This window comes from Pleurodeles waltl, chromosome 4_2 (assembly GCF_031143425.1).
Source record: "Pleurodeles waltl isolate 20211129_DDA chromosome 4_2, aPleWal1.hap1.20221129, whole genome shotgun sequence".
Lineage (NCBI taxonomy): Eukaryota > Metazoa > Chordata > Amphibia > Caudata > Salamandridae > Pleurodeles > Pleurodeles waltl.
The window spans coordinates 688,177,127-688,195,020 of NC_090443.1; the positions used below are offsets into that span (position 1 = coordinate 688,177,127).

Below are 17,894 nucleotides of genomic sequence, written 5' to 3' on the forward strand. Positions count from 1 at the left end.
ACCTGTAATCTGTTCTGAAGTGTTAATAAAACCCTTCAGGTTTGGACACCATAGTCTGTCGTTCTTGTGTACCCACATTATTTTTACTGTGCTTGAAATACATTGCCAATGCTAGCTCCTTTCTTTCACTTCAAGTCAATAATCAAGTCAATAATCAAATGTCAATACAACCAGAGGGTTATTCTCTTTGTATAAATTACTAAGAGATTATGATTCAAGAAACCCTGTTCTCTGATTTGGAAGCAAAAGAACTTCCAGATTTTGTCCGGTATCTCTTGTCTTCTGTCAGTCTCCCATCTGCACCTTTCATTAGAGTCAGAGTGTATTCTGTAATTGATTTGTATGAATTGGTCTTAATTCCCCTGGAATCCATACTTGCAATTAGTGCTTGAGGTGCTGTAAGCGTAGTAAGCGCCAACATGTAGGAGGGGTATTTCTCCTGTATGGGATTCCAGAACCCGAAGTAAAGAAAAATATCCGATAGTGATTTCCACTTTTTTTTTCTGTGACTTACTTTAGGGGTTGAATTGCTCTAGAAAAATGAATGAACCTGCTATATGAAGGTTTCACATTTTTGTAATGCTCAAGTGTGTGAGCTGTGGCTGTGCTTTCAGTTCAAATGTGATCATCAGTAAAGAGACTTGAGTAGGGGCAGTTCTGAGGTGTATAATTATACATCTCAGTGGATCCCAATAGGGAAGCTATTTTATGGCAGGTATGGAACACAGTATTTTCCTTATGAAACTGCACTTTTGGTTTTGGGGTGGGCTTAGTCAGCATAGTAGAGGGGGACCCGGTACCACTATCTTCCTCAGTTTTAGCAGGCAGAGGGGTAACAAGGTTATATTTAGTATGGCCAGAATGGTAATACAAAATCCTGCTGACAGTGAAGTTGCATTTAATATTACTATTTTAGAAATGCTACTTTTAGAAGGTGAGCATTTCTCTGCACTTAAATCCTTCTGTGCCTTACAATCAACGCTAGGTTAGTTGGCAGTTCCCTTGTGCATTGCACTCAGACAAACCCCCAGATACAGGATGCTCAGTCACACCTGCACACTTCTGCAGACTGAATGGGTCTTCCTGGGCTGGGAGGGTGGAGGGACTGACACTTACATGTCAAAGGACTGTGACCTGCCCTCACACAATGGACTGCCACGCCCCCTACTGGGACCCTGGCAGACAGGATGGAACTGAAAGGGGACCTTTTGCACTTCTAAGCCACTCTTTGAAGTCTCCCTCACTTCAAAGGCACATTTGGGAATTTAAACCGGGTCCCTGACCCTACCAGCTCCGACACTTCTGAACCTGCAACCTGTCAAGAGGAACTACCTGGCTGCCCAAAGGACTCACCTGACTGCTTTTCTGCAAAGGACGGCTGCCTTGCTGCCCTCTGCCTCTGCTGAGAAGGGCTCTCCAAGGGCTTGGATTGAGCTTTCCTCCTGTTTCTTGAAGTCTCGGGCCAAAAACACTTCACCTCTGCAAAGAACTCCTTGGGCGGCGAAAATTGATGCACAGCCTGCCGGAATCGATGCACAGCCTGCACTGCAGTGAGAAAATCACAGCGCCTGCCATGCGAGAGAAATTTCCCTGCATCACCCACCGGAATTATGCAGCTCCAGTGACTTCGACCTGCGTGCCCAGGAGTTCTCTTCATCGTCCCAGCGGTGTCCAAATACCCTGCAACCCGAAGAGGATCGAAGCAAGTCTCAGGACCAAAAACACTTCACCTCTGCAAAGAACTCCTTGGGCTGCGAAAAACGATGCGCAGCCTGCCAGAATCGACGCACAGCCTGCACTTCAGTGAGAAAATCACAGCGCGCCGAACCGGAAAGCCACAGCACGGCCCCCGGAGTGGAGATGGACGCAGTGTCCGCGTTGCAACCAGAACTTTGATGCACAGCCCACTAGATTGACGCATTGCCGAGCCGACATACTGTGAAGGGGAATCGACACAGCGCCTGACGTGCAACAGTAATTTCCCCACACTGCACAGGATCGACTGAGCTTCTGTGACTTCATCCTGCACTCCCAGAATTTCTCCGCATCATGCCCGGGGCGTCCAAATACCCCACAACCCGAAGAGGACCCAAGCCTGCACACCAGAAATTGACACAAAGCCCTTGTTGCATGGAAAAGCATTGACGCATCGTCTGTGTCCGCCCGGAGAAACCTACGCACACCTCCACGCATCTTCTCCTCTGTGGTCCCTTGTGGATAATTTAGACGCAAACCAGGTACTTTGTGCTTGCTAGAGACACTTATTGCTTTTTAAGAACTAAAGGTGTTATACTGTGTTATTGCATGATTTATTGCACAAATACTTTACACATTGCCTTCTAAGTTAAGCCTGATTGCTCCGTGCGAAGCTAGCCAAGCTCGGCACAGGATAATTTGGATTGTGTGTGGCTTACCCTAACTAGAAAGAGAGTCCTTGCTTGGACCGGGGGTAACCTGACTGCCAACCAAAGACCCCATTTCTAACAGGCTGCAATAAGACCACTATTACTTTGCAAGGACATTTGTGGCTCTCAGCGACAGTAGTCTGTAGGAGGCACGCTAGCTCGGGCGTTTCCTGATTTAGAAGCACCTTAATGATGAGCTAGAGCAGCGCCTGGGGGCCTCGCGGGCCTTTCCATAGACTTTTACCATACATGGAGCTAGCAGGTCCACATATTGTTTGTGTGACTTTGTTCTTCTTTTTCTTTCTTTTTTGTTTTTTTTTAAACACTTGCTATCTCCACTACAGTGATAGATTGGTTAAGCAGTTCCTTTTCATATAACTCAAGCCAAGCTGAGCTGGTGGTTGGAGGTATTCCTCTATTCTACCCGAGGGGACATTAGTCTTGTCTGAGTATAAATCTTCATAGCAATTAAAGAACGCCACTGATATTTCAGGTTTTGTTGTACATTGTCTTCCGTCAGGTCCTTTTATTTCCAGAATTTCTCTAGATGCCTCTTTTGTTTGTAATAGTCTGTCTAGTGTCCAGTCTCTTCCTCCCCTTACTGATTTCCCAGTGCATATTTGCCCATGTATGATTACATGTTTTGCCTTCTCTCAAAACTCTAAAGTATCTTATGCATCTTTCCTCTGACCTTTAGATTCTGTGACTTACTATAACATGGGTGTGGAATGTATTTAAATATCTACTTGTCCATGGAACAGGTTGCTTCTTAAATCTACTTGTCCTGTAAAAATATCTACTTGTCCCTTTGATGCCATGTAGTACGGCGACAACTTATGGCAGCAATCTCGTTATGTACGAGCTCTGATAATAGCCTCTCTGATTATGCCAGTGGTACTACCATCGTAGGGCTTGAATAGATAATTGCAATTCAGACAGTTCCCCTCCCTCTATACTGGCAGCCAAAGGGTTTGTGCTGCAGAAGGTTGGGCCTACTTGTCTCAAGGACAAAATAAACATGAAATATTGCTGCCCTTGACCCCAAACAAGATGTCCCGGGCGTCTGGCAAAAGGAATTCGGCATCCCTGTATAAGTACCTTCTTGGATTCTTAGTTCCTTTTCCATTGCCCTTAGTCTAGTGCATATAGACTTGAGTTGATGAGTCTGCTTAGAGATGCATAGCCTTCTATGCTCTTCCTGAAGGCCTCCCATTAAACAGCACTGATGCTTACAGAGCCCATATTTATTATTAAATAAATATTATTAGATCCCCCTCAAAAGCTTGGAATAAAAGACCAAGAACGTTCTAGATGGGTGATAGACATTGACATGACATGTGTTACAGAAGTGGTGTTACTACGGGTGCCTTAAACCAGGTGTAGGGGAGTATTTCAGCTGGCAATGCTTCCAATGCTAGATTGCAAACCTCTCTGGACTCCAGCCAGTAGTCATTGTGGGGTGTCACATCAAGGACTGAGGACTAATCTAAAGTAGGCCTATTACTTGTTGTGGTAGGTTTTTATGAACATCAATCAATCAATCATTTGTAGAGCATGCTAATCACCCACGAGGGTCTCAAGGCGCTGGGGGGAGGAGGGGGAAGTTGCTACTGCTCGAACAGCCAGGTCTTGAGGCCTCTCCTGAAGGTCAGCAGGTCATGGGTCTGCCGTAGTTGGATGGGTATGGTGTTCCAGGTCTTGGCGGCGAGGTGGGAGAATGATCTGCCACCGGCTGTGGTCCTGTGGATGCGTGCAGTGGTGGTGAGGGCGTGGTTGGCAGAGGGGAGTTGTCAGTTGGGTGTGTAGAAGGTGAGTCGTTAGTTGAGGTAGGCTGGACCGGCATTGTGGAGAGCTTCGTGGGCGTGGGTGAGGAGTTTGAAGGTGATCCTCTTGTTGACAGGTAGCCAGTATAAGTCTCTCAGGTGGACTGAGATGTGGCTGTGGCGTGGAATGTCGAGGATGAGGCGTGTGGAGGTTTTCTTTATACATTGCAGTCTTTTCTGGAGTTTGGCTGTGGTTCCCGCATAGAGAGCGTTGCCGTAGTCCAGTCTGCTGCTGACGAGGGCCTGGGTGACCATCCTTCTGGTTTTGGTGGGGATCCACCTGAAGATGTTGCAGAGCATGCAGAGGGTGTTGAAGCAGGATGATGAGACGGCGTTGACTTGCTTGGTCATGGAGAACGATAAGTCCAGGATGAATCCCAGGTTGCGTGTGTGGTTGGTGGATACCGGTGCTGTTCCTAGAGTGGCTGGCCACCAGGAGTCGTCCCAGGTGGAGGGGGTGGAGCAGAGGATGAGAATTTCTGTCTTGTCCGAGTTCAGGTTCAGGCTCTCCATCCAGTCGGCGATGGCCTTCATTCCGTCGTGGATGTTAGTTTTGGCGGTGGCGGGGTCCTTGGTGAATGAGAGGATCAGCTGGGTGTCATCGGAGTATGAGACGATGTTGAGGTTGTGTGATCGGACGATGTTGGCAAGCAGTGCCATGTAGACGTTGAAAAGCGTCGGGCTGAGGGAGGATCCTTGGGGAACGCCGCAGATGGTCTTGGTGGCTTCAGATCAGAAGGGAGGGAGGCAAACTCTCAGGGTTCTGCCGCTGAGGAAGGATGTAATCCAGTCCAGGGCTTTGTAGCGGATCCCTGTGTCGTGGAGACGTGTGCGTAGGGTGTCGTGGCAGACGGTGTCGAAGGCGGCCGAGAGGTCTAGGAGGATGAGGGCTGCAGTTTTGCCTCTGTCTAGCATGGTCCTGATGTCGGTGGCGGCGATGAGGGCGGTCTTGGTGCTGTGGTTGCTGCGGAAACTGGATTGAGACGGGTCCAGAGTGCTGTTGTCTTCAAGGAAGCGGGTTAGTTGACTGTTGACGATCTTCTCGATGACCTTCGCCGGGAAACATCTAATGTTACATGATAATTGTCACCCCAGAAGATTGGCCATAGTTCCAGTTTGTCACTAGTGGTGATTAAGGTGCTAAAGAAGCTTGGAGAATCTGTATTAGGGCCATCGGGGTTGGGAAATAGTCACATGTTTGTTTTATATAATACTCTGGATTATTAGATAGCCACCATCCATTAGTAATTGTGCATGCATGTCGAAATTGGCTCACCTTTTGACTAAAATCACCACCTCTCGACAGTAGTTATATGATGCAGAATAAAAGTGTATTTCCCATTGCTTGGCAAACTCCTTTCCCAAAACAGCAGTTAGATTAATGTCCATAAGGTATGCAAAAGGCTATTTGGTGATGGTTTTGGTAAAGTAATACCTGTAGAACTTTTTTTTTTACTATTAGTTTCTCTCACATTCCAAGCGATTAATTTTATAGCCATTATTTTGTGATTATTCATATCACCTGGTCATCAGAATATTTACAAAGATGAGACATAAAGCAACATAGAAGACCTTTTTGGCCCCTGCATCACTTTTCTCATGTGTACGGGTTTGTATCATGTATGGAGATCAACTTTCCATGGACCACCATCAGTAATATGACAGGAAATACGGCAGTTTGGTCCCCCTCCCTCACTGTGAAAACCCTGTGAGTGATTCTAACCCCCTGTTAATTTTAATCAGAGAAAACATGCAATAAAGAAACAACTTATGAAGAAAATCAGACTTCCTGATTTGCTTTGGTTCTTAGAGGATGTGACTCACACGTGAGGTACTTCGTGGCTGGAACTATTGACCTTAGGTACACCACGCCTCCAGTCCCAACCATATCAGAAATCCCGGAAGTGGGTCACCCCTGTTTGAGTATCATTGGTGTGCACTTTATTGGAATGTGTTCTGCATGTCTGGTCATATCCCTTATATCAAAAGGCAGCAAAATTGAAACCGATTACCAGCTGAAAGCAAGGTGAACCTCCCCATTTGACGCAGCATATAGCAGTAATATAAACCTCTAAGTACAATATTGATGCTTCAAAATGTGGTGAGGACTGTTTGTTGGGAGAATGAAGTATGTTGTCTCATGTGCGTACTGGATTTAGTCATTGTTGCCCATCAGGTCTGATGGTGGCCTTCCCTGTGACGCTGAGTCTATAGAGGAGAGGTGGTGCAGCAAGTTTGGTCTTGAGGAATGTAGACATGATCTGTCATTACCCCTGTTCTTCACTTTCAACGTAGATAAAGCAAGATAAAGCATTGAATAATTGGGATTCAGTTGTTGCAGTTGCTTATTTAAAGATATCAATGCCTGGTGTGCCTCCTGCCCCACCAGTGTGAAATTAGGGTATATTGATATTGTAGAGTACTTATATCTCAACTATTTTGTTTCTCTGGCTAGCTGCAATGTCGGGTCTCCATCAATATAGTTTAAATTCTTGTTATTATAGGCCTGAGTGGTGCTCATGACGGTGGCCTCAGACAGGGCAATGTGATCTTTTATACAACGGTAAATTAAGAAAATATATTGGCCCCAAAGAGGTCCTCAAGGACCCTGTCAATGACCCGTTTTGTTTGTCCCGTGTTTTCAGACTCTGGAATCCCTAGAATTTGAAGATTGCTACATCTTGCTCTGGCCTCCAGGTTTTCATTGTTAGTGCTTGTTAGTTCAAGTGTTTTCCATTTTGCATTTGTTTTATTCCCTTCTAGTTAAGAAAGGCTTTGTTTCAGAGATACGGTGCTCTGACATATCCATACCATTAGCAGATTTGCAAAGTCTGTCTCATGTATTTGACTCAAGTAGTTAGGTGATCAGTTTTTTAGTTTTTCGATTTGTGGTACACAGGTTCTTTTTTTTTTTTCTTTTTTTTAGGCCAAGCAGTTGTGCCTTGACTTTGTCTTCCTCATCATTACTGTTGCCTGTGTCTAAGCTAGCAGGCCCCCACTTCATGCTTTTTAGTGTTGATTTCTGGGTATTGCACTCATTTAACAGCAACCTTTGCTGCTAGGCTTTTGTCTTTCCCATGGCTTATGGAATGGTTGCACCCACATACCCCAGTAAGTGCAGGCCCCCTAAAGTATGTGTCTGTTGACCTGTCCTGTCTCTTGTGGCGTTCCTAGCAAGAGGTTAATACACAGTAACTAGGATGTGTTTAATTAATAGACTTCCCAGTCTGTCATAGGACACCCACTCATGAAAAACATGAGCAGTCTGTGCTCTATGCTTTTAAATTTATTTCATCTTTTTTTTAACCACTTCTATATGTTGGCTGTATTTACAGGGCTGCGGGTGGTGTCTTTATCTACAGTATATACATATATTACCTATATTCAGCATTAGGGGCATCTTGGGTACATACTTGTGTCTCCTTTCTAGGAGAGATGGCCGTGAACCAATTGGCCAGACCTACATGTGCTCCAAGGGTAAGGCTCATTCACAGATCCGGCACCCTTAGCCATCAGAGCACGCCTTTGGTCTTTCTCTCTGCTATCACATCCCTCAGCCAAGCATTGTTACTTGGTGGAACTGTGCACACAGCCTGCTTGGCCTTGTATATTTGCTCACTTCACTCACCAGGGTCTATGAGCCACAAGCCCTAAGGGGCCTGGCTCTGCAGCAGTTGGCTCCTGGCCAGATTCACGGTTCCAGGCTTGCGCTCTGCACAGGGCGAGCCACCTCCGTCAGCAAACATGCACTGGTGAGTCGCAAGTTAACTCTGACTTCTAATTATCACCAAGTATGGATTCTAGACTAAACTCATGTGATGCCTTGATGCGAAACTGCTAGTATTATTGAATACTTTGGCAGTGTGGGAAATTGGGTTATTGGATGAGGGGAATGGAAGCCCCACTCAGCCAACAACACCAGTCCCTGTCAGAGTGAACCACAAAAGTCACTAAATTTAACCAATGCTTAATCCTCAAGTAGCTTGGCACAAAAAGCAGTCAGGCTTAACTTGAAGGTAATGTGTAAAGTATTTATGCAGCACGCAAACAGTAAAAAAGTGAAAACACAACATAGGAAAAATATCAAACCAAGTTAGAAAGATCGGGTATATGTTAATACCTAAAATGGTACAAAAACAAGTCCGATCGATAGAACTGGAGGTATGGTGTTTCTAGGTTTTTGGTAGATGTAGCTCCTAAAAAGAAAGACACTCACTGTCAACTAGTCATGCAAGACCATGGGAAAGTCACAAGTTCAAGAGACCATAGTGGGGAGTGGACCAGATACAGAGGTCGGGTTTGAAAAGGTTTGTGGTTGGCAAGGCTGCGCAGAGCAGGGAGAGTGTTGCGGATGGTTGATGCTGTAGCGTGAAGTTCTGGTCATACGTCGCAGACAGCCATTGCTGGAGCTTTGTGTTGGTGGTTGCCATAGGCTGTTGTTGCTGTAGCACAAAATGCATATCTCGGGTAACTGACCATCGCTGGCACTCCCGGTAGCACGAAGAGTCTGGTTCACTGGAGCTTTGCATTGGCGGTCGTCATGGGTGCCAGAGTCTCTTGTGAATGGACGTGTTCGCAGCTGCAAAGAACCCAAAACTTGAGGATTTGTTCTCTTCTTTTAGAGGAATACATACTGATGTCAGCCAAGGGGGCCCAGGAGGCACCTCTTGGAGATCATGGGCTCACTCTAGCAGAGGTCAGCAGGGCTCAGGCAGGCTCGGTTGTAAGTCCAGACATTTCAAGTTGCAGCTTGGCAGCTGCATGGAGCGTGTTGTGTCCCTATAGCTCAGAACATGCAGTCAGCCAACATACCCTCTGAGTTTCTCAGGCAATCCTGAGCTAAAGGGAGCAGGTCCAGTCTTCCTTAACAGAGCTGGTATCGAGCAGCAGGGCAGTCCTCTGGAGAGGAATGCAGGCCTCAAACAGCAGGGCAGTTTTCTGAATAGGGCAGGCAGACCTTCTATAGTCCACAGGTCCAGGAGTGTACAGAAGAGTTGTTCTAAGGGTCCAATATTTATACCTGGTGTCAGCCTTGAAAGTGGGGCAAACGTCTAGGCTAGCCCCACATCTTACTCTGGAAAGTTCCTTCCTTCCCTTGGCCAGGCTCCAAATAATATAGGCTGACAAAAGGCTAGTTTCCAGTTCCTTGTGCGTGTGGTGGAGGAAGCCCTATGAAATGTAAGCGAGGCAGGAAACAGCTGCACCCCTCCCATCCTGCCAAAATAAGATAGTGGCTGAAAGTGATGGACACAAGTTCCAATCTAGTTATACCAGAAACAATAGGTCTGTTTGACTGTTGCACTTCTAAAAACCAGACTTTGAATTACCAATCAAAATTGCGCAACAAGAGTTTGCAGTTCATTGTGGGTTGGTTGTTTCACATATTGTTCACATTCTTCAGTCTATATCAGTCTAAAACAATCTTCATAACTGCTTCCAATTTTTAGGTCTGACAGCACAGCTGTCGCTAGACCTTAAATGCTCAACAGACCTAGAGTTTTAGGAAGCATTAGTGAAATAATAGCTTTGTCTCTGCCCCATGTTGATTTTCTTTCCTACAGTATTTTATTGAACAGAGGTTGTGTGCGTTCACTGAAAGAATGCTTCTACTGCACTGTATGCCCTGCTGGAAAACATTTGCCCTACACAGTAGGCCTGAATTGATGATGATCACAAGCCAAATATACCATGTTTCAGATGCCATAGGTCTGATCTGCTTACTAAGAAAACGTATTACCAACCCATCCACTTTCATGTAGCACAGTTGTGTCTTTTTAAACTTGTATCTTTATTTTGCATATATTTGTTGAGCTTTTCAGTGGGTTGATGCATGTGTGCATAAGTTCATTGATGTATGATCGAGTGCATGTATTATGAGTTATTGAGTACCTAAACTCAAAGGTGACGGAAGAGGTACTTGTAACAAAAAGCCAGACCCATTGGCATTGACAATGCTTGTTTTTATTGTCCATTGTGAAAAAATGTAAATTCATTATTGGATTTTCCCACATTTGACTATAAACAAATAATGATTAGACAGAAACTATACTTTATAGCTGTCCGTAGCATTTCCATTATGTTCCTTTAAGGATGCAGCTTTGGCAGTCTGATCCTACCAGTAAAGGCTCTCCTTATAGCTAAGAAGTAATATGCCACAACCCTCTTTAAGTTACTTTCATTTACGGAAAAATAGATTTTCAAAGTCTAGGGAAAACATATTATTACTGTTGTACTTTTTCTGCGTTGATTATTAAGCTCTAGTTCTGACCAAGAGTGTAAACATTTAATAATGTAGTCATTAGTACCCCTGTAAAAGAGAGCAGTGCTTCATAATCCGTGAATATCTGGAAATACATTGTTTTACTACCCATTGCTAAAACATACAATCTCTGGTCCTTTAGAAAACATTGCAAATAATACAGATGGACTACAAGAAATGTGGGCTAGTACACAACATTGTCTAACACAGAGAGGCATACCAAAGAGAGCTGGGACACAACATACCAGTGGAGAATTGTTGTAGTGCAATTCTTGTAGGAGCTCAACTAGATTCATCTTTTTTTTTTTTTACCAAGTGGCTACCAATATTCCACTCACTGATTTGATCAAAAGCACTTATAAGTTTGATACAATATTTCGTAGAAATAATGTGCAGGTGAAATCACTATTAGACGTGCATTACTTGTAATGCTATCTTTGTCCTTCAGGATATGAATCCGGTTCTGAATATTTTACTTGTGGCTTTAGGAATGGATATATCTAAATATTCAGCTGGGTTGATTCTTGCCTCCTTTTTAGATTTTCGATTTCTGATGCATTGTGTAAGTAAGTGGGTTATTTGGGTAGCTGGTAGTCCACCACAAGTAATAGTCATGATTCGTGTTAGGCCCAGTAAAGGTTTCAGTAATTTAAACCTGAGCTCATCCCTGGTAGATATGACACAGAACAGACAGGCCTATCTTAAAGTATATGAAGCATTTAAAAGTACAGTACCAAAACAGTTAAAAAGCTGAAAATACAACACAATAAAAATCCCACACCAATTTATAGAGAATATTTTAATGAACACAATGATACCAAAACTACAAAATCAAATAAGGTGAACTGGAGATTTGAATTTTTAAAGGTTTTAATAAAAATAGCACCCAAACACGCAAAGCGCCAACCACGTGCAACTGGCCTCACAAAACCATAACAAAGCTAACTTTTAAGGCCTGATCACGATGAACAACAGGTCAGCTACGAGGACAAGGTTAGTACCGGTCAAAGAGTTAACTTCAGACTTTGACATTTTCAGAGACGGTGGAGTCCTCAGCTGAGCATGGCTGCAGGCTGTATCTGAAGACCGGCTCATCGACAATGGGTTGGCGAAGGTCAAGTCAACGACGCCAGGAACAGCTCTCAGCCAGAAAAGTTTGGAGTTCGTGCCCAGGGAAACATTGACATTGATCGGTGAGCCTAGAGAAGATTTCTTCTATCAGGCTTGGACTCCTTTCTGAGAGTCAAATTTGAGGAATTCACAAGCATGACAAAACGGAGGCATTGGCTGAGATAGTGCACCCTTGTAGAGGCATTCCTCTTCACTGGGTCATTTCCAAATAGATTTTTTGCCCAGAGACCGGTGAGGTAGATACAGTGATATTTCCCTGCTGTATGATGTATTTCATAACATTATAAGCTAAACAAAGACATTTTAACCATCCCAAAAAGTGCACTTATCTCTATTTAAACAAGCGTTGGCATACCAATTGATCTCAGCTGCCATCTTCAAATTAATTTTGTTTTAACACATGCTGAACAATCAATCAAACAGAGAGAGCTCGTTACCCACATACTGTATTCCACTGTCTGCCCAATTTAGGGAACTCCTAGTTGTTAGAAGAACCCTCACCCACTAATATCAGTGGCATGCTTCATCATAGGGTCCCAGCCTAGATGCCTAGCTTATATGGGTGTGATATGACGCCTGTGTTATAGCAGAGCGGGTTGGTAGTATTTTGTGCTGTTTAGGGATCTCTGTTGATTAATATTGCCTTAAGGTTGCCCTGTCATCATGAATAGTTTTTAATATTAAAAACCTTAGATAGGGTTAAAAATACAAGTTTATATGGCAAGAATGTTATGGTCTCTCCCATCTAAGTTCTACGTGTTTTAGCCAAACTCTGTGCTTCCCCTCCGGTCAGTTGGCCTTCTTTGGAACCATGTGACCCCTAAGTTGGTGTGCATATGCCCTATAGGTGTTCACATGCATCTTGCTTTTTTGTGAAGTTGTGCCACACTCGTAACTTACGAAGTCTGGTACATTCTCATACAGAAAAATCTCATGTGTAATTATCTGCAATGAGCAAGGTTCAAGATTGTTATCATACAGGATATATTCACATATTGCACTGATAGTATCATGAATACTTTGCATTGTGATCATGATGATGGCCATTGTGGATACTGTGCGTTCCTCGAGTCTCTGTATCACAGAACAAAAGCATTGTGTGCTCGTGTGCAGTTGCCATCTTTTAATACTTTTTATTTTATTTTAATATATCCCGTTCATAGAAGGCCACTGTGGATGCACGTGCATCTGCATTTTCCCTTTCATATCAGGAGTTCACCAGCATGACAAAACTGAGGCATTGGATGAGATAGTGAGCCCTTGTAGAGAAATTCCTCTCTCTTCACAGGGTTATTTCCGGATTGATTTATTGGCCAGAGACCGGTGAAACCATTTTAAAAAAACAAAACCCATTCCTAAATGCCCACCATGCTTGCACGTACACGCTATTTTTAAAAGTTTTAAAAAAACATTTTAACGTGACAGCTCGTAAATCGTGTGGCAGATGTAAAAAGGTAGATTTAAAAAAAACAAGGATTTCGAGGGCAAGGCGTCATGGAATGAGGGGTATGAAAGAGTGAGGTGAATAAGAAAGAGGGGGAGCAGAGAAAAGGGAAAGAAAATAGTCTTCCTATGCACTACAGGCAAGGTCTGATGCCAGCAGAGGAATCAAAACACTGATCTAAATGTTCCTGGACAAGCCAAACACAAGAATAGAGAGACGCCATCGAATCAAGAGCAAGTAAGTGAGACAGTCAGCACAGCTATCCAGTCATGAGAAATGCCATTCTACGTATGTTATTTATGTATTGGAAGCCATATGTCTGAATACAGACAACTAAAGCGGTCTGTAGCTGAGACCTTAAAGGCAAACCTTAGCCTACCTTATACAGTGCAAAAAAAGTGAATAAACATCTACATTGGTTATGTACAATTTTATTCTGTAACATTTAAATAAACTACACTAATGGTTTTCTAAAATTAATGAAACCTAATGTCCTATTTTGCAAGTAGCTACTTTGCTTTGTTACGCGTGTTTGATGTTCGAGGTGTACTTGACCATTTTTCTATAGTGTAATTATTATCTGTGAAGTGTTTCAGTTTTAATTTGGCAGAAATTGGTGTTGCTATTTTATGAACTTTATTACTGCAAAGGTGAATTTAGCTAACTTTTAATGTAATTAAAACAAACAAATACATCTGTATGAAAATGATCCTAATTATTAAATGTCTTCTTTGCAGACGAGGTATCGACGATGATTCGATACTGATTAACTGACGACATTCCTGCTTTCTAGAACCAAACACTAGCACTTTGAGAATTCAGTATTCAGCTTTAACCAGCAAGCAAGGATTTCCAGTGGATATGTTATTCTGCAATGTTCTTTTTTCTTCTATTTGCTGAACAAGTGCTATCTATCTGTAAATGGGCAGAGTCAGCTGGCTGACTGCAGGAGGACTTGACATTACCAATATATTTTTATATTGGTTTATGACTATGAACTAATTCAGTCCTCCTCTTATCCAAATTGCTGGTAATATGTTGTGTATAATTTCACTATTATGAAAAGCAATAAATTGAAAAATAGATTATGTATTTAAATTGCACTTTCATTGTTGGAGCTTTTAGTATCACTGGGTTAGGGTTGATTTGTTTTGCTTTTAAAGTGTATTTTGATATTGATGACACATTTACAGTTTCACATGGAGATTATATAAAATATTTTCTGATACTGCTTTGTTCCATTGTTTTAGATTATTATATAGGTACCTTCTTGAAGAAGCACATTGACTGCACTGCTCTGTGATAATGTATGCTGTGCATGAGTTGGGGGGGGGGTACACGCGGGTAGACTGCATCTACCCACCATTTACCCTGCCAAGAACTTGGGCCCCCCTGAAACATGCTGATCTTGTCCTGGTGTAATCTTCAGAGTTTAGGATACATTCAACAGTGCCTTCACGCTGCCTTCTTTCGTCCTGAGCAGCAACTTGAAGGCAGCATGGGGACTTTGTGCCAAAAACAAAAGCCGAACTTAAGGGACCATCGGGCCTTCTTTTGTTTGAGTATCCTAGCTGGGAGCCATCAGGAGCCTCACACCTAGATGCAAATGCAATAGAAGGGAAACAAAGGCCCACGCCTTGGTATTACTTCACGAGTACTTAAGAGTGGCATGGTTTTGACTTAGTTTGGTCCGTGCATATAAGAGATATGCATGCACTTTAAGAATGCCAGATGTGTTGGTCTGTCCCAGTGTTTACACAATTAACAATTTAACACCACTATTTAGTTTTATTTTGTTTTACAGCACTACTCATCTGAATGCAGGGTGCCTTGCATCACCTGTACACATTATATATGGACAATAAATCTTATATAGTGTGTAAATCAAGGTATAGGGTGTGTTATCTAAGAGAGCGAGGGTACAAGGTGTATTACTCACATGTCCTTCGTAGCTCGCTTTGCTATATTAGGAGGATTGCTATTTATGAACTGCAAGTAACAAAATGATCTCTGTGTTAAAAGCAGTAACCAGCATACCTTGCTACATAAAATACAAATCTGTCATCTGCTTGTTACATGATGTGCTTTGTAGGAGGCAAGTTGACCCTCTGTGCTACTTTGATTCAAAACTGGGACTAGACAAAACACACATCTCTCCAGCAAATATGTTAACCTCCAGAGCTATCTCACCACTATTAATCCCTGAGATGTACTGGTTATACGAAGATCTCTGCAGCACGTGCCTTAACTCCACAAGATATTTAAAAATGCTGACTTGGCAACCAATTAAACAGAAACGATTTACTGCCATGTTCCTTCTCGATACCAGTTTGTTGTGGAAGAGTTAAAAAAAAAAAAAAAAAAAAAACAATGTATAAGTTGAGGTTGTATCACTTTTTTGGATACAACCACAATGCTTAATCTCATTTGTTGAATCTCGTAATGCACTCAAATGTTCTCCTGGAGGACCTGCTAAACATGTGTGGGATGTTAATATCTGTCACTTCTTGTGTGGTAATGGGCTGTGATGCCACTTCCTGTGAGGTCACTTCCTATGATGCAATATGTGGTCACGTGCCATGATGTCACATGCTGTGATTTCACACGCCAATATGCCACATTCGTACTGCCTAACTTAGTCTCCACTTTTTTTTTTTTTTTTTTTTTTTTTTTTTTTTTTAGTACTTGTACCCTGAAGCTGTCCCGATTGGTATAACTAATTTCAGTGTCTTGAATCTTTGACATTAAATGTGAAAAATATCTTGACCTGTCTGTCAGGTTATTTGTTTATCAGTATATTGCATGTGTATCAGCACCTATGCAGGCAGTATACATATGTGGTCTTCACTGATATGCTACTTGAGGGCACTCAAGAAGTAAGAAATCTAAATGAATATAAAAATGCAAGGTGTTTCTGTAGCTAGCTGTAATTGCTGTTTTTGAACTGTGAATTTTATTTTAAGCTGTTCCTTCGAAGCTGCACTATTGATGATATGCACATTTTAAGGATCCAAAAAACCTGGCTCTGTTGGTCATTAATCGCATGGTGCAAACTAGGTCTTTCACCTGTTGGCTTCTCAGATCAGTAACTGATTTTTGCTCTCTGCCTGCTACATTTAGAACAAATGCTTCATGTTTCAACCCTCTCTGGGCCTTACTTTAGCCCTTGTCCACAAGTATGAACTTTTTTGGATCTTGTTTTGGAACATCATTAAGATCTTAGCAGTACTTATATATCATGTAACTGAAGTGAATTCTTCTTGACATCATATCAACCTTATATAGTGGAAGGAGCAGTCTACCCCACCACTATTTCTTGGGTTAATTCATTAAATCAACCCAATATACCTATTGACTTATCCTATACCAATCAACTTCAACATCTTCAGCCAGCTGCTGGTAGAAGATCCAAACTTGAGTTATTATGTGCTGTTATCAACCAATAATGTGCTCTCAGACAAGTATAATGTGTAATCTATGCATGAATTGAGCCAGTCCAAAGTCAAAACAGACACGTATTCTCTGTCCTTTGTTCATTCTTTGTTACTCCAGCCGTAATATGCATGCCTACAGTATGTGTGTTTTGCTCTATCAAGGAACTTCTTCAGGGCTGTGGACAATAGAGGTACATAACACGTCCATGTACTAAATCCAAACGTAGATACTAAAACCAGAGTGTAAGATTGTGATGAAATGGTTGAGTGTAAGCTATTTTGGAGTAGCCATCTCTCTGTAAGCGCAACAAAGGAAAAACATAATATGAGCACACATACAATGAAGGAGAAAATGGTTGTTTATGTAATTGCCATTAGAAAACAAGAAGATAACTTAGTCCAATAAAGGTCAGGAGTGTGACAACCTTTGCACAGATAGCCTGAGAGGAGATGTAGTAAAAGAATACATCAGTTGCATAAATTAATGTGAATATTACTATTTGTGGAAAAGAACTGCAATTCAGGCCTATTTGAACATTTTGTAAGTTCTCTCGTAGGGGATTTCCATGTATAGTCATAAGCACTGAATAGTTCCGCGCGCCTGCGGGGACCCCGGAGCACTGATCTGAAATATATTCTTAAGTGGAGATAGCGGTCCTTTTAAAAAGGGCCTGTCAAGAACCACTTAAGAATAACACTGTGCAGCCTATGTGAGGAGCTACACAGGCCAAATTGTTGTATTTACACTACAGTGGTCGTTCTTTCCATCTTCAAAAACACATTTATTCTAGAAATATAATAAAAAATACATTCTCAAACCTTATTTACACTTCCAAAAGAGAATAAAAACAATGCAGGGCAGTGTAGCCCATAGGCTGCCATTATATAGGATGTAAATAGAGCTGTGCCTTTAAGAAAGCAAAGTCTTCCTGTATCCCATCATGCACAGCAACAGGCAGTTGCCACAGTTCTTTTTCCGGCTCCTTCTGACAGGACCCCGAAGCATTGAGCTCTACCTTACAAAGCCTTTTTTGACAGAAAATTCAATTAAAACCTTTTGAATTTCAATTTCACTCGACGTCTTTCATCTTGAGTGAACATTTGCCAGCCTTTCCTGCCAAATCCTGACAGAAATTGAAAGTTTTTCTGTCTTTAGAATGCCTTCACTTTTTGACAAATGTCCTTCTTGTGGCAGAAAAAAGGCCAAAACAGATCCACACCAGGTCTGTATTATTTGCCTACCATCCAGTCACAAACCTGACTCCTGTGACATCTGCAGAACTTATTCCAGAAGGACTCTTCGCGACAGGGAGAAAATTCGACTTTAGGCAAGAGAGGACAGGAGAAGAAGTGGTCAATCTGCCACAGAGCGAGGAGAAGGTCAGTCTTCTACCAGGG

The 17,894-nt window shown here is 42.5% G+C and overlaps 1 protein-coding gene across 1 annotated transcript in view; it reads left to right on the plus strand.

Moving 5' to 3' along the window:
• Positions 1-14,249, plus strand: part of MCOLN2 (mucolipin TRP cation channel 2) — a 278,993-nt gene extending 264,744 nt beyond the window's left edge. The window contains exon 14 of the mRNA XM_069232279.1: positions 13,800-14,249. Coding sequence (XP_069088380.1) covers positions 13,800-13,836 — 37 coding nt within the window. The 3' untranslated portion in view covers positions 13,837-14,249. The remainder of the gene's footprint in view (positions 1-13,799) is intronic.
• The last annotated feature ends 3,645 nt before the right edge of the window (positions 14,250-17,894 follow it).